At 34.4% G+C, this 25,938-nt stretch overlaps 1 protein-coding gene across 4 annotated transcripts in view; it reads right to left on the bottom strand.

Annotated features, from left to right (window-relative positions):
- Window positions 1–25,938, bottom strand: part of CDK13 (cyclin dependent kinase 13) — a 112,054-nt gene that overhangs the window by 29,499 nt on the left and 56,617 nt on the right. For all 4 annotated transcript variants that reach the window (XM_059934208.1, XM_059934210.1, XM_059934209.1 and 1 more), the window contains exons 6-7: window positions 11,393–11,582; window positions 9,962–10,018 (exon numbers count right to left, since the gene is read on the bottom strand). In XM_059934208.1, coding sequence (XP_059790191.1) covers window positions 9,962–10,018; window positions 11,393–11,582 — 247 coding nt within the window. The remainder of the gene's footprint in view (window positions 1–9,961; window positions 10,019–11,392; window positions 11,583–25,938) is intronic.

Here is a 25,938-nt window from a genome sequence, read left to right as displayed (position 1 = left end):
GGTATAAATTGTGAAAAGAGAAGATAGTCTAAGAAGTATGTTTTCAATAGCCAACTAGGATTAGATTTTTCTAACATTATTAAATTACTTTTCTTAGTGATTTTTGCTTGTTTTTACTAGCATCACTTATCTTCACATAACGAGGAAATCTTTTAAACTCTAGCTGTGCTAATTAAGCTGGATTTAATCATTTAAAAATATGTTCACCTCTTTATGTCTTAACACCTTTTAAATTTGAAATTCCTTCCCATTTTTCTCATTCAAATCTATACCTCCTTTAAAACAGGGTGAAAGACCCATCTCCATAAAGTCTAATCTTTTATTAACAACAGATTTATTTTTAAAGAAAGATTTGTTTTCATATTCTTAAATTTACACCATATTTACCACTGTAATGAACTATTTTGTTTTCTCTATGTTCCCAGAAAAATCAAAAGACCTCAAAGACCATTCTTTATTATGAAAAAAATAGTACCCACACACTAAGCCCAGAACAACGTTGGGCATAGGGCAGACCTTTTACTATATATGGCCCTGCAACTTTAGGTGACATATATGAATTAGCTGGGTGGGGGAACAAAGTTTGAGAAAATTATGGTAAGTAGTTTTCTAAAATATTTCAAAGATCTATGAGCATGTGAAACGTATGATCTTGCTACTAAGGTACAACTAGGTATCTACAGTCTCAAGAAAAATGTTTAAACTAATGTAAATCTGTCAGTAAACAGTTAATTTTTTATCTTTTTATGTTAAGAAATGTTTTAAAATATATTTAAAAAAATTAAAGTCTGCTGTATTATATGGAGAAATTACACAAATTAAGGTTAGTAAATTTTATATTTAAATAAAAGATTATTTTATTTGTGTGTTAAAAAGAAACAACAGATCCAAAATGGAGTTACTTGTGTTAACTCCCACACCAGCAAACCAAGACTTACTACCTAACCTAACTGCAGATTCAGCCCCTCCCAGGAAAGGCATCTTAACCAATCGGTCTGGAATTTCCTGGTCAGCACTAGTGAGGTCACCTGCCACACAGACCCCTCCCATCCCTTAAAGGAAAGTGACCTTGCGCCATGGACAATCTGCTTTCTGCTAGTATAACTTTCTTGTCCCTGCCCCCTTCTGCCTTTAAAAACCTTCCATTTTGTATAGCTCCTCGGAGCTCCCTTCTACTTACTAGATGGGATGCGGCCTGAGTCAGGAAGTGTTTAATAAAACCAATTAGATCTTTGAATTTACTCAGCTGAATTTTGTTTTTTAACTGTATGATATATCAAGTTCTAGGCAACATTTAAACACAGTCATCTTTAGCAGTTAAAATTAGACCAGTTCACTTTTTCATTAACTCTCATCAAATTCAGAAGTGAAAATATTTAGTACATTTTCAAAAATGATTAAACACAGAGCTAGATGAACTATACTTCTAGGTGTACAGCAAAAGTACTTAATGTATACCAATTAATAGCTTTTCCAAATATATCCAAATGCTCAGTTTCTGTCAGAAGAAAAATAAGAACTACGTAAAGACTGGAAACATTCAACAGTAAAATTTGACATAGAAAGCTCAATTTTAAAACACTAATACAATCTCTAAATTGTGGAAATCCTTTCATTTATGAAGTAAATAAATATTCATACTGATATATATTTTTTGTAAAACAAAGCACCCTCCCAACATTTCTCTTTACAATCAATGAACTATCAACAGAATAGAGATCAAAGATAATCTGCTCAGTAATAGATTCCAACACTTTGCCCTTCAGGGGAGGTGTGACACAGTTATGGCCTTCCGGACCCTACTACGCACCACAAGCAGCGCTGTATTCCTAACAAGGCGAGCACTGCCCTAAGGGTACAGCCCCAGGCTGGCAGGCAGCTCAGCCTCCTGTCTGGTCTGAATAGGTAAAAGGCAAACAGATGATCAGAGCAAGATTTTAGGCCCTTGAAGTCTTTGGAGATTCTGGATAATCCAAATTAAAATTCACAAACCACAGTTGATAAACTCTGTTAAAGACCCTTCTAAGAAATGAAAAAAAAATCATATAATAGGAAATACCTAAATTAGCTTTCAAATGCTTCACTTTTCCAACAATACATAAAGTCTACACATTTCTTTTAGAGCATAACTTATATTTTTGAGAAAAACATGGAAAGAGTTCAGCTAGCTAAGTTCATCGTATGCCCAAATGCCATGTCTCCTTCAGAATCCACTACGTAAACACCTACCAAAACTACAAAAGAAATTTGGGACCTATTTTTAACACCAACCCAACTTCTAAGGTCAAAAACCCAGGAGTCATCCTTGTTTTCTTTTTCCTTCAAATCTCACATCTAATCTATCAACAACTTCTGTCAACTCTACATCCAAATAGGTCCTAAATGCAACCATTTCCCACGATTTCAAGGAAATCTGAGCCACTACCAACTTTAAGTCGGAGCCACTATTATCTTTTTTCTGGTACTACCGCAACAGTCTCTTTACTAGTTTCCTTGCCTCTTATCTCTAGCTTTCGTCCCCCACTTTTAAGTTTTTTAAGCGTAAAACCAAGTCATATCAGTTAGTTGCTTAAACTGTCCAGTGATCTCCCACTGCAACTAAATAAAATTTATACTTTACCTCAGGTGATAAGACTATACCCTGGAGTATCTCACTTCCTATTTTTACACTGGGCAACATCTTGGCCCCCCTAAACTTTCCAAGTCTGTTTCCAGGCCTTGCAGTTGCTGAGTTCCTTCTACTTGGAATGTTATCTGCCTAGGTCTTCATTAAGTTATCCTCTTCTCATCACTCAGGTCTTAGCTCAATTTTACTTCTCAAAGAATTCTATCCTAACTGCCTTAGCCAAAATTACCCAAGCAGCCACCCCCAAGCTCACAGTATCCCTACAGACACTATTTTATTTGCTTTGTAGCACTTGGTACTTTAAATTCTTTCCGCTATCCAACAGGTTCGTTGTCTACCTTCTTTCATGACTATGTAATGAGACCAGGGATTGATCTGTCTTTCATATCTCTACTACATAGCCAATAGGTATTACCTAGGTCAGTGTCTGGCATACAGTAAGTACTTATCAATATTTTTAATCAACTGATTTATGCCATAACTACATAACAATAAACACAGTCTTTTTCCTCATGCCATCTCCCCATTCCCTTCTAATTTTACCCTACTTTCCTCCTTTTGATTTTTCCTCAGAAAAATAACTTAAATTTCTGTATCATAACATTGCTACAGAAAAACATAAGTTATCTTTTTCCAATTGATGTTACCTTAGGATCACTTGTGCATTCTTATTACACATGCAAATTTAGAAGTCCTATAAGTACGTGTATCTTAACATATCCAAAAGGAAATTTATTATCGTCTGCCGTAAACCTGCTTCCCGTTTCCTGTCTCAGCAAACAGCATCACAGTTTATGGCAGAGATTGCTAAGCTGTCTTCTAAAATCTGTTCTTCCTTTCTTCAATGGGAGCTGCCCACCTACACTACATTTCCCACCCTCACTGCAGTTAGGTGTGGCCACATGACCAAGTTCTCGCCAAAGGAACGTGAACACAGGTGCCATTTCTTGGCCTGGCTCATAACACCCCTCCCGCCTCTTTCCTAGCTTCTAGCTGACAGACATGGTGATAGACTTGGAAAGCATGTGAAGAAAGGCAGCAAATCTTCCAATATGGATCCTTAAATGACTGTATGAAGCAGAGTCACCATTTGATCAAACAATATGGTGAAGTATTATCAATTGTGCAGCAAGGTAAAGTAACAACTGCTCCAGATTACTGAGTGAGAAATATAAACTTCTTATTCTTTAAGCCACTGAATTTTGAGGTTCTCTTTGTTGCAAGTTTAGCTTCTCCTAATTAATAAACCATTTATGCAGTTCCTTAAGCAGAAATCTTACTGTAGGGGTAAAGGCAGGGATGTGTCTACCAACACAATAGTCAACCATCAAGTTCTAACGATTCTATATCTTATGATATCATTCATCTCCATCTTTCCAACACCTATGCCCATTGCCTAGTTAAAGCCATAATTATCCTACCTAGGTTTTTTTTTTTTTTTTAATAATCACTACTTTTTTTTTTTTTTTTTTGATGTGGACCGTTTTTAAAGTCTTTATTGAATGTGTTACAATATTGCTTCTGTTTTATGTTTTGGTTTTTTGGCCACGAGGCACGTGGGATCTTAGCTCCCCGACCAAGGATCAAACCCGCACCCCCTGCAATAGAAGGCGAAGTCTTAACCACTGGACCGCCAGGGAAGTAAGTCCCCCATATCCTACCTAGGTTTATTGCAACAGCTTTCTAACTGATTGCCCTCGCTTGCAGACTTACAAGGTCAATCTACTTTCCAAAGTGCAGTCAAAGTGATAGTATAAAATAAAATGCCAACGTTTACACCTTCAATACACACTGCTGCCTCTGGGAGAATATCCACACAAGACCTACAAAATTATTACTTGGTTCTTGCTCTGCCCACACTGAACTATCAGTTTCCTGAGAAGGCTGAGCAAATGCTCATTTTCTAGAGCTAGGAGATAGAGCCACGGAGAGAACAGAGGTGGCAAAAAAACTTTCAAGAAGATAGTGGTGCTGCAATTATATTTTAAATGTTTTAAATAAACATTTTAAATAAGCTTTTTAATGTACTTTTTAAAGTTAACACTGACAAAAGACAATGAAAATGATTGTTTTATTAAAGTCAAGGAAAAACTCATGATAATTTACTCAAAACTCTTACAAAATAGGTGCCATACCTCACTTTTTACCTTAGGGCTTAATGAGGAAAAAGCAAACACTGAGAAAGTATGCAGACAGAAGGACTTTAATCATAAAAGAAAATTCCAAGGTGGGTGGAGTTAGCAGAGAATAAAGCCAATCTCAAATCACCCAATTCAATATTCGCTTATAGTATTATGAAGAAAATATTCCATGGTATGATTAGGTTGTTGTGTTTACCAATGTAAAGACAGAAGTATAAGATACTGAAACTGTTTTGAAACTAGGACATTTAAATCCCAAGAAAACTAAAGTACTGATATAATAATGAAAATAGATCATCCAAAGTTAGACAAATAAATAAAAACCAGAATCCTCAAAATTGAACATTTAGAACTTGGGCTACTAGGTTTGGCTACCCACTGTCAACATCCTAAAGACGGTCTTGTTTACATCACAAAGAGAAAACACAAACTGATGTGACATCACACATACGATGTTTTTTTTTCCTTTCGTGGACTAAAAAAAAAAATTACATTATTGAGATATCTACCCAGTCTTTTCACAAAAAACAAATTCATCCCTACTGAAAAAGAAACAGGATGGAAAAACATATAGTGAGGTTCTTAGGTGTTACAGAATAAATTAATACTTTAAACAGAAAACCCTAAAAATAGAAAAAGAACCACTCCAATTTATTCCCACAATTAAAGTTAAATCCCAAGCAATAATTCCATAACCTAGCAAAACACACACACATAAAATCCCTCTGACATTAAATTAGAAAAAGAAAACAGTAACTCCAACAAGCTGTTCCTCTTGGACGGCTAGAAACTACCTTCGTAAAAATCCAGAAATAATGGTCTCGACATTAAATATTCTGAATTTCAACTTCTACTGAATATCTTCATCTGTAAATAAGTCTCATTAACAGTTTTTGAAAAGAAAGCAGACACTATTTCTTTGTCTACTAGGGAAGTGGCACCACCACCAGCAATACTTCTTTTATTTTTCAAACCTTCTACTTTAATGTGGTTAACAAGATATTAAAATGTAAAGTCATCATAAAACTTTCATGTGAAATCTCAGGTAATTTTAAATATTTGATGCTATCAAAATATTTCGCATTTATAGACTTTATTAGATACATAAGGAGCTTTAAGGGAGATGCAGAAATGGAAATATCACACAACTTGCTGGAAGACTAAATGAGCATACTTCATTTGGCAAAAATAAAATATAACATTTGAAGGGCCAACAATTAATATTAATATAATTAATATAACATTTGAAGGATCAGAATTAATCAAGCAGTTACTATGAATGTGTTTTATGCTTTAAGGCATATAAAACACAAAAGTTTAAAATAATGATCCCTGTCTTTAAAGTAACTACAATTCTAGCTCCAGTGAAAAGATAAGAACAAAAGTAAAAAGACCAGCACTAAGGAGGCAATTTTAATTCTGAATATAATTTCATCTAGTCCCTGGACAAGCAGCAAGAGGTAGGTAATTCTTCCATTCACACCCTACATAGGTTTGGGAAAATTTAGTTTTGGTTTTAATGGCAATTTTATGAAAAGCCACTAGATGGCGATATTGCCTTCAAACATGTTTAAAAAGCTATTTTGTTCACTGTAACTTTCAGGACCAGGAAAGAAAGGTTTTCCAATACACTATAAATATCTTACAGATTTGAAATCCTTCATCTTAAAGTTGAGAATAATGACATACAGAGATATTAAGTGACTTGTCCAATATTTCAAAACTGGTAAAATGGAAATGCCAGGACTAGAGCCAAAGTTTCCTGATTTAGGCCTAAGGATTTTGAGTTCCTTCCATTAAAAAAGTAAATGTGTTAAGTTATAGTTTCTTCTCTAGAAAGTGAAATTAATTTCAACTTACATGTAAAGTGCATATTTTTTCATATGAGACGGTCACATAAAGAGAAAAAGATACTCCATTACTTGGAAAAGCACTGTAGCAAAGACTTGGTAAAATAAGAACTCAGAAGAGGATTTATCATTGTGGCTAAAAGTCCTGGGGAAAGTTGGACTTAAAACAGCTACTAAAAAACTGAACAGATATGAAGAAATGAGGCAAAAACCTCTGTTCTCAAGTTCTATATTTCCCAAGGCCAAATAGAGCAAAGCATGAATACTGATGTTCAAAACAAGAAAATGATTCAAGTTTAAAGGAATCACTTTCCCCCCTAATTTTAGCCCAGTGGTTCGCCTTTCCTCTATTGTAGCACACGTGACAGAGGAGATCCATACTGGTCACCCACAACCCCATGCTCAATTCCTACATACTAGCTGTAGCTCCAACAAGTTTTCCTCAAATTCAAAACAGATATACTGGGACCTCCCTGGTGGTGCAGTGGTGAAGAATCCGCCTGCCAACGCAGGGGACACGGGTTCGATCCCTAGCCTGGGAAGATCCCACATGCCGTGGAGCAACTAAGCCCATGCACCACAGCTACTGAGCCTGCGTTCTAGAGCCCACGAGTCACAACTACTGAGCCCACGTGCCACAACTACTGAAGTCCGTGCACCTACAGCCCGTGCTCCACAACAAGAGAAGCCACCGCAATGAGAAGCCCGCGCACTGCAATCAAGAGTAGCCCCTGCTCACCGCAACTAGAGAAAACCCAGGCGCAGCAACAAAGGCCCAATGTAGCCAAAAATAAAAATAAATTAATTAAAAAAAAAAAAGATATACCAAATCAAATAAGTGAGAGAGATGTAACTGATGCTATACAGTGATAAGCTGAAATCTGCTCTATTTTGAAAAAAACAAGAAACCCTACAATAATTTCTTGAACACTTCATTCTATCTGTAATAGCTAATTACTTAGAAAATACTTCAAAAAATATTTGGATGGGGGTATTATGGTTTCTTTCTGCTTATGATAAAGAAATATGGATGGAAATCATTTGCTGTATGTTTATTTCAAGAAATATCTAGAAAACTTGGGATAATACAGTGATTCTGCTAAAGGCAGTGAATTTCAGTATGTTATTAAAATTTACTAGAACAGTATGTGTATTTTAAAGTCATTCCATTAAATTAAGCCTACTTCTCCGGTTTTAAAGAAACGAATTATTTGAATCTAAAAAAGAGTAGTTTTAAAGATGTACATAACCCTGAAGGATATTTGCTTATAAAACCAAATGATATACCAAGTTTTTAACTTACAAATTTGATTAAGCAGAAAATTTCAGCATACATTACCTGAAGATGCAAAGTTATGGGATTTTAAATTTCCTACTTCCTTAAGTTCAAAATTCTTATATCAATTCAGCAAGGCAATGGGGACCAAGGTTCAGTGAACACGCCACACCCCTGACACTCCATTGAAACCCAACATTCCATTTTAAAAGAGAAAAAAAAAAAAATCAATGGGAAAATGGATTTTGACATATAAAATTTGGCTCTACAGTCAGTTCTTCCGGAACATATCTATTTCAACGTGAACAAATATCTGCATAAAAAGAATCTATGAGATGGAAAATGGTAATTTAGCTGTTCTCCATCTCCACAGAAACCTAACATGAAAACAAGAAGAAAGGGATTTATAGTCAAAGTATGATAGACATATACTTCTATTAAGAAAGGATAACCAAACTACAGTGAAATCTCAGTTAACCAGCTAAGCAGGTAGAATCCTTAATTAAGAAGAATTTCCCCCTAAAGAACAGTCATTGAAATTTAGTCATTCAAAAAGTACACTTCAAGTGAAGTTTTGGATTAAGTATACGTAAGGACCAATTTATTTTTTTCCTTCAAATTCTATCAAAAGGCACTATTATACACAATGAAAAGAATAAATAATTGGGAGTTGGAAACTTTGAGCTATACACTCTTGATGATACTAACAAATATTTTTGGATCTTTCAAGTCACTCAACCCTTTCTAGGTCTCCGTTTTCTCAAACGCAAAATGAGGGTTAGAGCTGTTAAGCTCTAGAACAACTTCAAACAAACAAACAAGCAAAAACATACAACCTTTTCTTAAAATAAAATATTAATTAAAAGTGTAGTAAGTTAAAACAAAGGCCGAAAAGCTCTGCCTAAAGTAGGCACAGGGCACTGGAGCCCTGTCCGTAACAAGCTGTCCCTACCACAGTCTGAGCTTAACAGAACTCTAATGTATCCAAAACATACCATTTAAAAACCTCTAAACACTAAAAATAATTTTCAGAATTATTTCACAGGCGCTGCAAGATTAAAAAACAAACAAATTTTTTACTCTTAAAAAAAAATTCAAAAAGGGGATTTTTTTTTCAACTAACCAGAAACTGGCAAAGATTCAGTGAACATAAATAACTATTGCTAAGAACTCCAATTAACTGATATTTTATTATATCCAATTATGATTACACTAAATAAATTATAGAACTGTAATAAGGAATTTATAAATATATGTATATATATTATATATGTATAAAGAAATAATGCTGTCTGACAAGAAAGGAATGGGCTAATAAACTGGAGATATTAAACCCAGTTAATTTCATAGTTTATATAAAATCCCCTACTTCACAAAAATACTTTATTTTGAAATTACATATTATTCTTCTAAGAATAATCCTAATAAGACAAATCAATTTCACTACCATCAGGCACAAAAGGAGCCAAATGGGATACGAATCCCTAACTTTAGCCACAGAAGCTCCACACAAAGAAGTTATACACTGAATTTCCTCACAATAGTTTGTTTAAATAAAAGGTTCTAGGGAGTTTAAAACAAACACACATATTTATATATAGATATAACTATAGTTAAAAAAAAAAGTTTTAAGTAAGTCCAAAATAATAATTAAAACAAAATATACAAGTTTAAACATGTAACATAAAAAGCATTTACTAAGGTTTTTCATTAAACACAAAAATTACAAACATCTTAACGTCTGGACATGCATTAGAAGTTTAAGCATGAATTTTATTTAAAAATTCCTAAGTTCATTTAAGAAACATTTATAATGGCACATTTTAAAAGAAATTATATTTACCTCTAAGTATTAAAAAATCTATTATTTTTACATTGATTTAATGTATAAAATTTTGTAATTAAAATAATCAACCCAACATGGTATAAAACTTCATTATTTCATGTATTTAACCATGAAAAGAAAATTTCCCTTTTGTTAAAAAATAAACTATCAATAAGGTATTCTTAATATAGCTTCTAAAACTGGTCACTAATGTCTATAATATTCATTTGAAAATATTCTTACCTTTCTTCTGAGCTATACAATCGAGCAAGTCCAAAATCTGCAAGTTTTATCTGCCCTCTGGTGGAAGTAAGATAAAATGAACAAAAAATATTAGTCTACTCTGAATTGAGAGTACACATTCATGTTCTATTCCTAGAACTAACCAAAAATTCACTGATACAACTGAAACTTCGATTATACTGCAGTACCCAAGGTTCTACAGGAAAAGGCAAATAGATAAACTCACAACAATATAAGGCAAAAGTTAAGTTAGTACTTTTCTTTGGATAATTTCAGCTACTACTACACTAGTACTGTTGTTACATTATTATGATATATATATATATAGTATATTATTATATATAGTAATAGTACTAATATAACAGTTTCTCAGTACTATTTAGTTCCTATTTAGAAAAGTACACTTCAATGAAAATAAAACAAAATGAGGTAATTCATACTACTTTGGTAATAAGACAAATTACTTGTTCAATTCCAGCCAATAATGCACAAGAAATGAATCACATCATTTTAAATTTATGTTTAATTTTCCAGTTCTTAGAGTGACATGGTGCTCTATAGAACACTTTCTACTGACTAAAATCAGGACCAGGCATGCCTCACTTAAACCAACAAAGAGTACCGATTACAAGAGAATTATCAGAGTTCAGGTTATGTTGTCAGTGAAATATCTAACATAAGCTTTGCATATGTATGTATGTATGTATGTACGTGCATATACACTTCAAAAAAAGTTCACTTTAAAACTGTGATGACTGTTTCTTTAAAAAATTCCAAATTAAAAAAGATGCTAAAACCTATTCTTAACCTAAAACTGAAATCACATCATTAATTATTAGAACCACCATTCACATTATTTGGAAGAATATCAAATGAGAGGGTCAACTAAGTATTTTGGTTGGGGGGGTGCCTATAATCTTTATTACTTCCCTCCCCCCCCGCCCCCCCATGGAAGTATGACAGCTGTTATTGAGCAACAACAACAAAAGAAAAGGAGGGGTTAAGTAGTTTGCCCAAGGTCACTTAAACTACTATATGGTTTATGTATACTAGTATATAGATTCAAACTATTATGTGGATTCAAACTCAGGTCTTTATGACTCGAAAACCCCTATTTATATAAGGTCAAAGGGACTGTAAAGTTCTTTAGAGGTTTGATCCAATTAATCCTATTAAATTGCTTGGATTGAGGGGATGGATGGAACTTCAACAAGTCAACTAAGTATTATTTTACATACATTACAAACTATTATTGGAAGTTAATCAACTAAAGTATATTTAACACAACTTCAGACGTAGCCCAAGCTGTAATATTGATTTTGTTAAAATAGTCTGAGCAATAAAAACCTAAATTTTAAATCTTTTTAACAGAATCAAGGTATACATTATATAAGACTCATTTTAAACATATATATCAAACTCATATCATACCTATTATTTAGAAGAATATTTGAACATTTAATATCTCGATGCAAAAAGTTCTTCTTATGACAATAATCCAGACCTTCCATGAGCTGTCTCATAAATGACTTTATGTGATTTTCATTAAAATGAACCAAGCCTGATTCCAGTAGTCCCATCAGATCATGGTCCATATATTCAAACACCAGATAAAATGCACCTAAGAACAACAATTAATACATTAAAGATTTTGTTCTTACAACTTTTCTATAGGTTCAGAATTTTTTAAAAATAAAATGCTGGGGAGAAAATTAACCCTTGAAAAGAACTGCTACTTCTGTCATTTAATAATGTTCATCCCCGTCTCTCTGAATTTAATATCAATACCATCCCAAGGAAATATCTAGCCAGTTTTCTTCTCCCAAAGAAAACTGCTATGATATAAAATCAACACTGCTAATTTCCACACTGCATAGTTTCTGGGTAAGATTGATGTAAAATAAATTCTTAGCTGTTTTACATATTGAACAAATTGTCTCTCAGCAGAAGCTGAATAAAATCAGTATAGTTCATCAAAGAAAATTTAAAGATGTTATAAGAATTACTTTTAATAAAAAAAAGTCTGGGCTCAGTCGGGCTTTAGATTACTTCTATTAAGTTTTCAATAAACATATAATTTAATTCTTTTATACAGCTCCAGAGCATTTGAAAGCATACAAATTACAACTTTATAATACCAGCTTATTAATCCTGCTACTAAAACCTAAAACAGCACATAGCACATACACAACATACATACAATAGATTCAAAATTCCTAAATGAAACTTGCACAAATTGAATCTAAAGCTATATCTACAAATATCTCAATCAGGCAGTTTAATTTATCAATTCAAGAATGGAAAAGCTAATAAAATTCAATACATCTATCTTTCAAAGTAAAAAAGTTATCAATATGCCAAAAAAAGGCATCTGAAGAAAGTTCATGATCAGTTCGTGATTAAAAACAGAGCAAAGGGAATTCCCTGGCAGTCCAGTGGTTAGGACTCGGCGCTTTCACGGTGGGGCCCAGGTTTGATCCCTGGTCCAGGGATCCTGCAAGCTGTGTGGCACGGCCAAAAAAAAAAAATACAGAACAGAGCAAAGATTTCACAGTAAACTTGCAATAGAAAGATTCTTTCCTAAAAGTTTATAATGGTACCTCTCTGAAATCAATAACTATCGTCATATTTAATAGTAAAATGCCAGATGCTGTACACAAGACAAGAATGTTCATTATTACTAACTATTCTAGAAGTTAGTAAGTAAAATTAAAAACAAAGTATAAATACTGAAAGTGACAAAAACATGATTATTGGTATATGAGATGACGATTCTAAAAGATCCAAAAGAATAAAAAAAAAGTAGCTGCGTTAGAAAAAAATCATACACAAAAAATAGAAGACTTTATATATGCCAGCAACAATTAGAAATTAAAATTAGAAACAATTAGAAAGTAAAATTTAAATGACTCTGCAATAGAAAAAAAATACTATAAACAACTAGGAATAAACTTTAACAATTATACAAATTTATTAAGGATTCACCAAATTGTAAAATTCTGTATTTTAATGCAATTTCAGTAAAAGGACCAATGATCTGTTATTTTCTTTTGCTGAAAGAACACTTAACTTGAGAAACTAATTCTAAAGTTCACCTTGAAGAAAACAAAACCAGGGTATCGACCAAAACGTTTCTGAAAATAAACATTTGCCCCACCAGAAATTAATATGACCTACTGTACTATTGGGACAGACAGAAAAATGCATATAATATACAACCAGAAAAAAAAAAATCCCAAATACATATCTACTATGAAAACAGCCATTTTAAATCAGTGAAGGAAAAAAAGAGGCAGAATAGTACTGGGACAAATGTGTAACCCCAAAGGCAGACTGGGAATTATACCAAAAACAAACCTATTAAAAAACTGACAAATTTCACTAAATAAAAATTTAGAAACACATATGTAAGAAATAAATATGAAATAGAGGTAAAAGGCAAATAAATGACAAGCTGAAGAAACCTATTTGCAACATAACAGATTAATTTTCTTAATATAAAACAAAGTCTTACAAATCAGTACCAAAAAAGACCAGTAGCACGAGAAAATGAAAAACAAAATTAACTGTCAATACACAAAAAAAGGCCTATGTACTTAATCTCACTATTAATCAAAATATACAAATCAAACAATATACTACTTTTAACTAAAGGGAAAATATTTCAAAAGAAAAACTACACAGTATTAACAAAGGTGTGAGATAAACAGACATTGCTATATAGTGCCAGTAGTAAACTGGTATATTTACAAAATATAATTTGGCAACATGCACCCAAAGCTTTAACAGTCATGTACCCTTTTACGTAGCAAGGGCCTTTATAGATACTTAGCACAAGGAAATAAAAGATAGAAAAGATTTATCTATAAGCATGTTCACTAAAACCAATATAATAATAAAATACCTAAAAACATTAAGCAAAAAAACCAAACCAAATAAACAAACAAATGGGTTATTATGGTTCATCTATACCATACCATGCACTTCGAAAAACACTGTAGAGGTACAATATTGATATGGAAATATATTGATGATACTGAGTTTAAAGTAGATTAACAAAGATTGTGTATTTGATCCATCGATCTCACTATCTTTGATGTTATTAAGTAACACAGTTACACACAGAGTATCGAGAGTTGCACAGCCCAATACAACTGCTACTAGCTACGTGTGGCAACTGAACACTTGAAATGTGGCTAGTCCAAACATACCTGAAGTGTAAAACGTACATGGGATTTCAAAAGCTTACTACAACAACTAAAAAAAATAAAATATCTTGATAATTTGTTATATTGGTTACATATTGGAATAATCTATTGATATACTGGGTAAAATAAAAATATTATTAAAATTAACAGAGCTTTAAAAAATGAGACTAACAGATTATTTTAAATTAAAATATAACGTCTTGCATTCTGTTTCTATTAGACAGTACTGAATTAGAGTAAGAATTGAAACAGAAGAGCTAAAACTATCCCTGCATGCAGATGACCTGAACGTTTGTTCTCTGAAAGGACATATACATTCAATTTAAAAAACTGTTAAAAACAGTGACACAATTTAGAAAAAACAGCAGAAATAAAACATACAGTAGTCATTGGGCTTCCCTGGTGGCACAGTGGTTAAGAATCCGCCTGCCAATGCAGGGGACACGGGTTCAAGCCCTGGTCCGGGAAGATCCCACATGCCACGAAGCAACTAAGTCCATGCGCCACAACTACTGAGCCTGCGCTCTAGAGCCCGAGAGCCACAACTACTGAACCCAAGTGCCACAACTACTGAAGCCCACGCACCTAGAGCCCGTGCTCCACAACAAGAGAAGCCGCCGCGATGAGAATCGCACGCACCTCAACGAAGAGTAGCACCTGCTCTCCGCAACTAGAGAAAAGACCGCATGCAGCAATGAAGACCCAACGCAGCCAAAAATAAAATAAATAATAAATTTTTTAAAAAGATATAAAAAAATAAAATAAAACATACAGTAGTCATTAACATAACTACCAGTTAAAAGAAAAAAAATGGAGGTCCCATTTATAATAAATAAAATTTTTTTTAATTTAAGAAATGTGCAAAATACTTCAGAGATAAATTACAAAACACTTTTAAAAGGCAAAAAACTATAAATGAAAAAAATGGATACATTCTTAGGAAGGTTCAACATGATAAAGATTTTCCCTAAGTAATTTATAAATTAAACAAAGCTCTATTTTTAAAAATACCTTGTGTTCTTCCTACAATTAGATAAGCTGATGTTATATCCACATAGGAAAATAAGTAAGAATAGCAACGAAAATATCTGAAAGAGAAAGGCGGGGTGGGCACTAGGCTCTACCAGCCCAGACAGTTTAAGACAGCATAGTGAATTCCTATAATTAAAAAGTGCGATACTGCTAAAGGAACATGAAATAAAACAGAAATCCAGAATTATACCCAGGTATATATGGAACTTCAGTAAATGATAAAGATGGCATCGTACCAATTCAGTGGGAGAAAAGATCAATTTATTATAGATCAGCAATATTGGGACAACGTGAACAGCCAGATAGAAATAGTTAAAACTGGTCTGTTCCTCACAACATATATACCAGCATAAAAAGCAAACGAACCAGTTCTAAATATAAAAAATAAAACCATGAAAGTATTTTTTTTAAACATGAATTCCTTAATAACCTCAGAGTGGGGAAAACTTTCCGAACTAGGAATCAAACCAAGATGCAACAAGGGGAAAAGACTGATAATGTAACTATGTAAAAACAAAAATCTACTGAGTGGCCGAAAACACTGTAAGCAAATTTAGAAAAATATAGCAAACTGGCAAAAAATCATTAGCAACTTATTCCAGATAACTTACTTATACCCACTAAAAAAGCCTCTCTAAACTGAAAAGAAAAAGATTAATAACCACACAGAAAAGTGGGCAAAAGACAGAGAGATAACCCAGACCCCCCCCACCCACACACACACACACACACCACACACACACACACACAAGCAGTAGCCAACTGCCCTTAAACCAATGGAAAGTCGCTTAGCCTTGTTCATAATAAAAATTTATTTCTCAAGCTAAAACTTCACCACAATAACAAACTGACAACAACTCAAATGTATGACACCAGACTCTAATGGCAAAGCTGTAAGGAACACTCTCATACATTGCTAGGAGTTTGGCAATACCTAGCTAGCTTAATCATATTTAGCATTTCCATTTCTCTCTGACCTAACCAGCCCAATTCTAGGGGCCTGTCCCAAAAATTCACTGACAAAAATACAAGATGGTGTAGGCAGAGAGCTATTCAAAGCAGCATTATTTCTAATAGCAAAAGACTGGAAGCAATGCAAGCATCTGTCAGTGGGAGACTAACTGAATAAACTGGATACAGCCACACAGCAGAGTACTGTGTAACCATGTCTATCTACTGATAGGGAGTAATTTTCAGTATATATAGTTAAATGAAAAGAACCAGGAACAGCAGAGCAGTTATTAATATGACATCTTTTCTATAAAAGGGGGAGGAATATGCAGCAAAGAAAAACTGTAAGGATGAACTAAACACTTAAAAAAAAAAAAGTTGTCCCTAGGTAAGGGAGAGAACTGGAAAAAGGAATGAAAATGAGACTACTCTGAATGTGCCCTGTTTTACAGTTTTGAGTTTGGAACCATGTAAATGTTTCACATGATTAACTATACATCATCAAACTGAAAAGGTTAGAAAAACAGTACCTGAAAAATTAGAAACAGATGAACCTACATGTGTATCAAACCGTCTATATTACATTAACTGATATGGTATTCTGACTATATTATCCCTAGTGGGGCATATGCTAAGGACAAAGAGAACCAATAAGAAATCTTAAACTGCATTCAGTAGTCTTCTTAGTAATTAACATTAACATTGTTATCTTGAAATTATTATAGGTATATTGTAGGACAATGTTAATTTCTTAGGAACCAAGGTTTTTAGTATTAAAAAAAAGACAAGTGTAGGATCAAAAATTTATAAATCCTGTACTTTTAATTTTAAATTAAAATCATTTACAGTAGCCTGCCTCTAAGGTGACCCCAGTAATTTTCATCTGCTGGTATCCATGCCGTCTATTCAAGGATGGCCTGTGTGACCAACAGAATACTGAAGACGTGGTAATGTCACTGACCACCAAGGCTAGGTCATAAAGTTACTGCAGCTTCCATCTTATTTTCCTGGATCATTTGCCCCGAGCGAAGCCAGCCACCAAGCTGTCAGAATAGTCAAGCAACACTTTTGAAAGGCCGGTGCTAAGAAGAACTGAGACCTCCCCGCAACAGTGGAACTACAGTTTGCTAGGGATGTGAGGGAGCCACCCTGGAGTAGATTCTCCCAACCCTAGTTACACCTTCTAGTGACCTCCAGTCAACATCCCACTGCAATCTCATGAGAGAATCCAAGCCAAAACTGCCCAGCCAAGATGCTCCCAAATTCCTGCCCAGAGAAACTGTAACAGATAATAGCTTCCAGCATCACCTCTGAAGTACAATTGCCAAAGAAGTGAACTTATATCTAAATAATCATCTGGATTTAACTTCCATTTATAGGAAATATCAGAGTTAGAAGAACAAGCTACCCACCACCAAAAGGAAGCATCTGTCAAATCCAAATTGCGGTCTACTCTTCAATAAATAAAGGAGTAAAATTTTTAAAAGGCGAGAGTGGATACTGTAGATTACAACAGACTTAAGATAATAATTAACCACATACAATGTGCAGATTTCTTGTTTGCATCCTGATTCAAATAAAGCCAACTATTAAAAATATTTTTGAGACAACTACATAAATTTAAATATGGACAGTTAGATAATATTATAAAATTGCCAATTTTGTTAGGTAGGCCTCTTTCTTGTATTTTTTAACATAATAGCAATTTCATTATAGATTAAAGGCAGATAATCAAGAATTTATGTTTACAATATAATGCATGGGATTCACTCAAAAATAACCCAGCAAAATAAAAACAAGTGGGGGGAGAGAAATAAACAAGATTAGCAAAATGTGATAACTGCTAAATGTGAGGGATGTGGACACTGGGATTCATCATACCATCTTCTCTACTTTTAAGTATGTTTGAACATTTCAGTAATACTGAATTTTTTAAATGTCTGAAACAAAACTAAATAAATGAAAATTTTAGAAGGCATTCAAATTATGCTGAATTAAGGGATATCTTTATTGTTCCCATATTTTTAATTTGGTTTTTATTTCTTTCGAGGTTGTATATTTACGTAGTTTTAAGCAATGTTTTCAAACTGTGGGTCATGAAATCAGTTTCGCGGGTCATGACCTGCATTTCAAAAAGTTTTTTCTATTGCTTGATATTTTTTCCTACATTGTATTTAAACATTAATAAAATCATACGTAATAATATTTTTTATATAGCATGCCAAGTAAAATTTCACTTTGGTAGGAATTTATATACATACATATGCTTAGAAAAATGTCCAATATCAAAATTCTAAGAGCAGTTTATCTCTGTGTGAGTAGATGGGTGGTTTTTACTTTCTTCTTATGCTGCCATTTTCTGACTTTTCTACAAGGAGCACAAATAATAATTTTTAAATATATTAACAACTGTGCCTAATATACAAATTTATAAGGAAAAAACAAATAACCCAAATGAAAGAAACGGCAAAATCACAAATAAAGATGCACACAGGAAATCAAAACGGTAAACATATGTAAGATGCTTCAGACCTCACTAGTAATCAGGAAAGTACTAATCAAAGAAACAATGAGAAACCATTTTCACCTATCAGATTGGCAATATCCAGTGATGTCCAAATGAAAGGAAACTCATACACTGCTACAATTTTTTGGCAAAGTATGCTGACAAAAGAAAATATCCCTTGACTTGACTATCCCACTTTTGGAAGTAACCTAAGGGAATATCAGCACCAGTATGCAAGTATACATGGATAAGCACATTTCTAGCAGTACTGTTTGTAATGGAAAAAAGATGGGGAAAACTGAGTGCCCATCAAGGGAGAATGGTTGAATAAGCCCAGTATATCCATACCATGGCACATTATGCAGCTAGATAAAAGAAAGTTTTATCACCTAGAGATGTGTTGTATTCCTTAAGAAGAAAAGTAAAATACAGAATTAAAAAAAACAAACAAACAATTAGCACAGAGGAATTATGGTTTCTGGTCCAACAGTAAGGAGTTTGGAAGTCGCCACACCCATCCTCACAATGAGAAAATAGCAAAACAAACTAAAAATCAACAGCTCTTCTTAGATCCATCAGAGAACTGAGGTCACAGAGCAAACCACTGCCCCCAAAATTGGTGAGAGAGATAGGTAGATACAGAGAATCACCAATTCCCCAGAGCAGAGGCCCAGAAGCAGAAACCTCCACAAGAACCATTACCTTGGTAGGAAAGCCTAAACTGTAATTGACAATTGCTAGAGGCTCAGCGTGAACAAGTTTAAGAGTAAAAACTCCAGGGGTTCCAGTCTTAGGGAAGCCCTCACCACCACCTTTTGGGAGTTTTATCACCAGGAACCCTACCAGCTTATCGCTACTGAAGATCAGAGATAAATCAAGTTGTTCTTCCAGCAAGGGGAGAGGAAAAACAGTCATGATGAAATACACCCAAAGCATTCTGTTCTTTAACAAGGTTTGCCCTCAAGAGAAACTATTTTACCAGAGCCTAACCAACTGGGGTTCAATAAGAGCCTTATCAGCATGGCAAAGAGGAAATATCCAACTCCAGAACACTCTAGCCTTTGACTTAGGGGAAAGAAACACTGAACTCAAGCACCTGTTAGCATTCCTGTCTCACTTCAGAGGGAAAAGAAACAAGAAAACTGATAAACATGTCTGAAGGATATAGGCTCACTAAAAAACTGAGACCAAATCACAGGGCTACAGAACACTTCCCCTCCCCCCATAACTTACCATCATATATAATAACAGGGTACAACACCTGAAAGAACTGCATATCTCAGACCTTATTTAAGAAGTCTCCAGAGAAACCAAAAGACAACAGGGGAGGAAATCTTAGCCTCTGACACAGCTTCAGCGAACAATAAACACAACCTAACTGCTAGCCAGATAAACATAAAACCTTACACTAAAGGCCGATTTATCTCAGTTTATTTTATCCAATACATCTTATCTGCCTTTCAGTGAAAAATTACAAGGCATGCTAAAACACAGTCTGAAGAGAAAAAGCAAGCATCAGGGAGATTCAGATATAGAAGAGAAATTGGAATTATCAAACCAGGAATTTTTAAGTAACTATGATTAATGTTCTAAGGGCTCTAATGGAAAAAATAGACAATATGCAAGAACAGATGGGTATTGTAAGCAGAAAAATGGAAATTCTAAGAAACAACCAAAAGGAAATGACAGAAATCAAAAACACTGTAACAGAAATAAAGAATGCCTTTGATGGGCTCATCAATACACCAGACATATGCGAGCAAAGAATCAGTGAGCTTGAAGATATGTCAAAAGGAACTTCCAAAAGCTGAAATGCAAAGGAAAATAAAAAGAGAAAAAAAGAATATCCAAAATGTGGGACAATTACAACATACATGTAAATGGGAATACTAGAATCAAAGGGGGAAGGGAGGAAGGAAGGAAGGGAAGGAGGGAGGGAGGGAGGACAGAAAAAATACTGAAAGTAATAATGATTGAAATTTCCCCAAATGATAAATATCAAACCACAGATCCAGGAAACTTAAAGAAGATAAAGGAGGATAAATATTAAAACATCTACACCTAGGTATATCACATTCAAACTACTGAGAATCCAAGACAAAAAGAAAATCTTGATAGAAGCCAGAAGGAAAAAAAACAGCTTACCTTTACAATAGCAAAGATAAAATGTATACTGGATTTCTCCTCGGAAACCATACAAGCAAGAAGAGAGTGAAATGAAATATTTAAAGTGTTGAAAGAAAAAACCTACCAACTTAAATGAAGGTAAAATAAAATCTTTATTTTTCTTATTGATTGACCAAACAGTTAACAGTCTGTTCAAAATAATAATAGCAAAAATGCATTCACTGAGTATAGCTTGTGGATAAGTAAAATGAAAACCAATGTTATAAGGGATGGGACGGAGGAAATGGGAATACCCTGCTATGAGGTACCTATACAACCTAAAGTAGTATAATGTTATTTTACTTATTTATTTTAAATTTATTTTATTTATTTCTGGCCGCGTTGGGTCTTCACTGTTGCACACAGGCTTTCTCTGGTTGTGGCGAGCGGGGGCTACTCTTCGTTGCGGTGCGCAGGCTTCTCATTGCGGTGGCTTCTCTTGTTGCGCAGCAGGGGCTCTAGGCACGCGGGCTTCACTAGTTGTGGCGCGCGGGCTCAGTAGTTGTGGCTTGTGGGCTCTAGAGAGCAGGCTCAGTAGTTGTGGTGCACGGGCCTAGTTGCTCCGCGGCATGTGGGATCTTACCAGACCAGGGCTCGAACCCACGTCCCCTGTATTGGCAGGTGGATTCTTAACCACTGTGCCACCAGGGAAGCCCAAAAGTAGTAAAATGTTATTTTAAAGAGGACTTGGACAAATTGTAAATGTATCAAACACAAGGGCAACAACTAAAGAAAAATTTTAAAAGAAGAATAGTTGATATGCTCAGAAAAGAGAAGAAATGGAGTCATATAAAAAGACTAAGACAAAAGAAGGCAGAAAAAGAGTAGAAGAAAAACAAGCAAGGGCAACTAATAGAAAACATAACAAATACAGTAGATAATAATCCACCTATATCAACAAGTACTTTAAATGCCACCAGTCTAAAATACACCAATTAAAACACACAGAATGTTAGAGTGAATTAAAAAAAGAAAAGAAAAAAAGACCCAATTGTACGATGCCTACAAGAAATCCACTTTAAATATAAAGACAGAGTAATACTAGGCAAAAGAAAGCAGGAGTAACTATATTAAATTTCAGACAGAGCAGACTTAAGAGCAAAAGAAGTTATCAGGAATAAAGAGGAGCATTACATAATGATAAAGGAGTCGATTCTCCAAGAAGACGAAACAAGCTTTAATGTGTATACTCCTAAAAACGGTGTCAAAACATGTTAGGAAAAAACTTATAGACCTGCACAAATAGATAAATTCACTATTACAGTTGGAGACTTCAAGACACCTCTAACATTAATTGACAAATGCAATAGGAAGAAATCAGTGAGAACATATTTAAACAGCACCATCAATCAACTGGATCTAATTTATATCTATATTAATATTTCAACAACAGTAGAATACATCTTCTTCTCAGCTTCCCATGAAACATTCACCAAGACAGACCACAGTCCGAGGCATAAAACACACCTAAACAAATTTAAAAGAACGGAAATCATACAAAGTATGCTAATGGGATTAAACTACAAATCAGTAACAGAAAGATAGCTGGAAAACTGCAAAATACTTTTTAAATTTTTTTCTAAATAACACGTGGGTTAAACAAGGAGTCTAAAAATAAATTTTTAAATATTTTGAAGTACATAAAAATGCAATTTACCAAAGTATGTGGGATACAGCAAAACTATCGCTTAGGGGAAAATTACAGCACTGAATACACGTATTAGAAAAGAAGACCTAAAATCAATAACCTACACGTCCACTTTAGGAAGCCAGAAAAACAGCAAAGTAAGCAGAAGAGAATAATAAAAATTGGAACACAAATCAGAGATACTGAAAATGGGAAATCAAGAGAAAAAAAAAAGTCAGTGAAACCAAAAACTGATTCTCTGAAAAGAACAATATAATTGGTAAGCCTCTAGCCAGGTTAACTAAGGAAAAAATTACTAATATCAGAAATGAAAGATGGGACATCACTATTGCTCCCCAAAGCATTAAAAGCATAGTAAAGGAATATATGAACAACTCTATGCCAACAAATTTTATATTCTAGATGAAATGAACCAATAATTTGAAAGACACAATCTACCAAAACTCACACAATGAGAAATAGATAACCTGAATAGGCCCAAATCCATTAAAGAAAATGAATCAATAATAGCCTTCCAAAACAGAAAGCACCAGGCCCAGATGGCTTTACTGGTGAATTCCACCAAACATTTAAGGAAGAAATTGTACCAGTTCTCTACAATCTCTTCCAGAAAATACAAAGAGACAGACTACTTCCTAACTCATTCTATAAGGCCAGCATTACTCTAATACCAAAACCAGACAGCTGATCTTCAACAACAGAGCAAAGGCACTTTGGTGCGAAAGGGAAAGTCTTCAACAAATGCTGCTTAACAAGCGGACACAGACATGCCGGAAAAAAAAAAAATTCAAATCTAGATACAGATCTTACACACTTCACAAAAATTAACTCAAAATGGATCATAGACCTAAGGGCAAAATGCAAAACTAAAAAACTCCTGGAAGATAACACGGAAGAAAACCCAGGTGATCTTGGGCTTGACAATGACACCAAAATCACAATCTGGAAAAAAGAAATGGTGTGCTTGTGAATGAAGCTGGAGTTGATTGAAATTAAAAACTTCAGCTCTGCAAAAGACACCATTAAGAGAACGAAAAGACAAGCCAGACTGGAGAAAATCTTATAAAACACATATCTGATAAAGGACTGGTATACAACATACACAAAGAAACCCTAAAACTCAACAATAAGAAAACAAGAAGCCCAATTAAAAAAATGAGCAAAAGATCTGAACAGATACATCACCAAAGAGAAGACACAGATGGCAAATAAGTATATGAAAAGATTATCAACATCATATTTCAATAGAGAATGGCAAATTAAAACAACCATGGGATACCATACATACTTATCAGAATGAAAAAATCCATAACAATGCCAATGCCAAATGCTGGTGAGGATATGGAACAACAAACTCTCATTCATTGCTTGTGGGAATGCAAGATCATACGGCCACTTTTCAAGACAGTTTGGAAGTTTCTTACAAAAGCAAACATACTCTTACCATACAATCCAGCAATCACACTCCTTGACATCTACCCAAAGAGGCTGAAAACTTATATTTACACCGAAACTTGCACATGAATGTTTACAGCTGCTTTATTCATAATCGTCAAAACTTTGAAGCAACCAAGATATCCCTCAGCAAGTGAATGGATAAATACACTGTGGTACATCCAGACAATGGAATATTGACCAGCACTAAAAAGAAATGAGGTATGAAGCCACAAAAATCCATAGAGCAAACTTAAATGCATATTACTAAGTGAAAGAAGCAAATATGAAAAGGCTACATACTGTATGTTTCCAACTTTGATGATATTCTGGAAAAGGTAAAACTATGGAGACAGTTAAAAAATCAAGTGTTTGCTGGGGTTGGGGGTGAGAGTAGGCAATGAATAGGTAGAACACAGGATTTTTAAGACAGTGAAAGTTATTTGTGTGTGTGTGTGTGTGTGTGTGTGTGTGTATGTGTGTGTGTGTTCCTGTCAGATTCTCTGTGGGGCTTTCTATGCCTCTTGTCTTTATCTCTCTTTCTCTGTGTCCCCGTCTGTGAGTCTATCAAACTGTGTTTTTGCTGGACTCTATATCTCCGCTTGACTGACTGCCTGACTGACTCTCTCTGTTTATATACTTAAATATATATTTTTATTATCTCTATTTCCATTTTTGTGCATAGACAACAGTCTTGAAGGATATATAACAGGCTGTTAACCCTGGCTGGGTTGGGCAAAGTAGCAAGAGAAATGGGAAATTAATTTTTTTTTTGGCTGTGTTGGGTCTTCGTTTGGGCTTTCTCTAGTTGCGGGGAGCGGGGGCTACTCTTTGCTGCGGTGCTCAAGATGGTTGCTGCAGCAATAGCCCCTTCTTGCTCTCAGGCTCACACCCCACAAGTAAGAGGACCTCACTCAATACGTGAGATCTCAGGAAAAGTCTCAGCCTCGCGACAGAAAGACTGTAATGCTCTAACTGGCCAGACCTGAACGACATACATCTCGGGAGCTAGAAATGAAGTCAGTTCCACAGTTACATGGACTAAGAAGAGATAAAAGCTGGAACCTCAAAAACAAAAATAAAAAGCTCAAGGCTATTATATGAAGTAAATAGGAAGTAGGGTAAACTGGTGGTAGCAGACACCAAAACATGTCCAATACAATATCTACCCCAAAGTAGGGCCAATACCAAGCTATATTCATGAAGCCGAGAGTTTTTCAAGTTATATTAAATCTAGAACATACTGTAAAATTCTAATTCCCTTTTAGAAAACGCATGTAAAGCCAGAGACAAATAACAAAAAAGCTTTCTGAAGTACAAAAATCATTCAATTCCTGTTACTACCCCAAGTATCTGTAAAAATGGACAAATCTTATGTGTATAACAGTTGTTAGAAAATCCCATTATACACTAAAATGACCCAAAATCCCCAAATCGGCAGTCTGGTACCTGAAAACCTAGGAGTGAAATGAACTTAAACCCTATGAACAAGTCCAATGATGGCAGAGAAGTCAGTAAATAACTATTACAGTCACTAAAATAAAACACTGAAGTCAGAACATTAAAAAAAGAGGATATCAATGCAACTTTCCACATCCTAAACTAAAAATGGTCAATAATTCCATTACCTTTATGACTCAGCATGTTTGGCTGCCAATTCCCACCTGTCCTACATATACAGACTAACTTAAATGAAAAAAAAAAAAATGTGTGTAACCTTTACTTTGCTCAGCAGAGCAGGTATTTCTCAATCTTCTTACATAATACTCTAGCGTCTTCAGATTTCACGTAAAGCCAATCAATCGACCTCTGTATAACTCAGCTATCTCTTTCTCGCCAAGTAAGCTCCTGAGTTCTGAAAGTGGTACTTTTCTTAGTTTCTTTCCTTTTTATGATATTCTAATTTGGGTACATTTTATGTTAAGTAGGTTCTTGGCAACCCTCCTGCTCGTGACTGGTTTACAGATATGCAGGCATAAGTACATCTTCAAAGAGCCATGGGAAGCCCGGATGTCTCTCACCAGATACGAAC

Source organism: Balaenoptera ricei, chromosome 9 (genome assembly GCF_028023285.1).
Source record: "Balaenoptera ricei isolate mBalRic1 chromosome 9, mBalRic1.hap2, whole genome shotgun sequence".
In the NCBI taxonomy this organism is placed as follows: Eukaryota; Metazoa; Chordata; class Mammalia; order Artiodactyla; family Balaenopteridae; genus Balaenoptera; species Balaenoptera ricei.
This window is presented reverse-complemented; position numbering and strand designations above follow the sequence as displayed.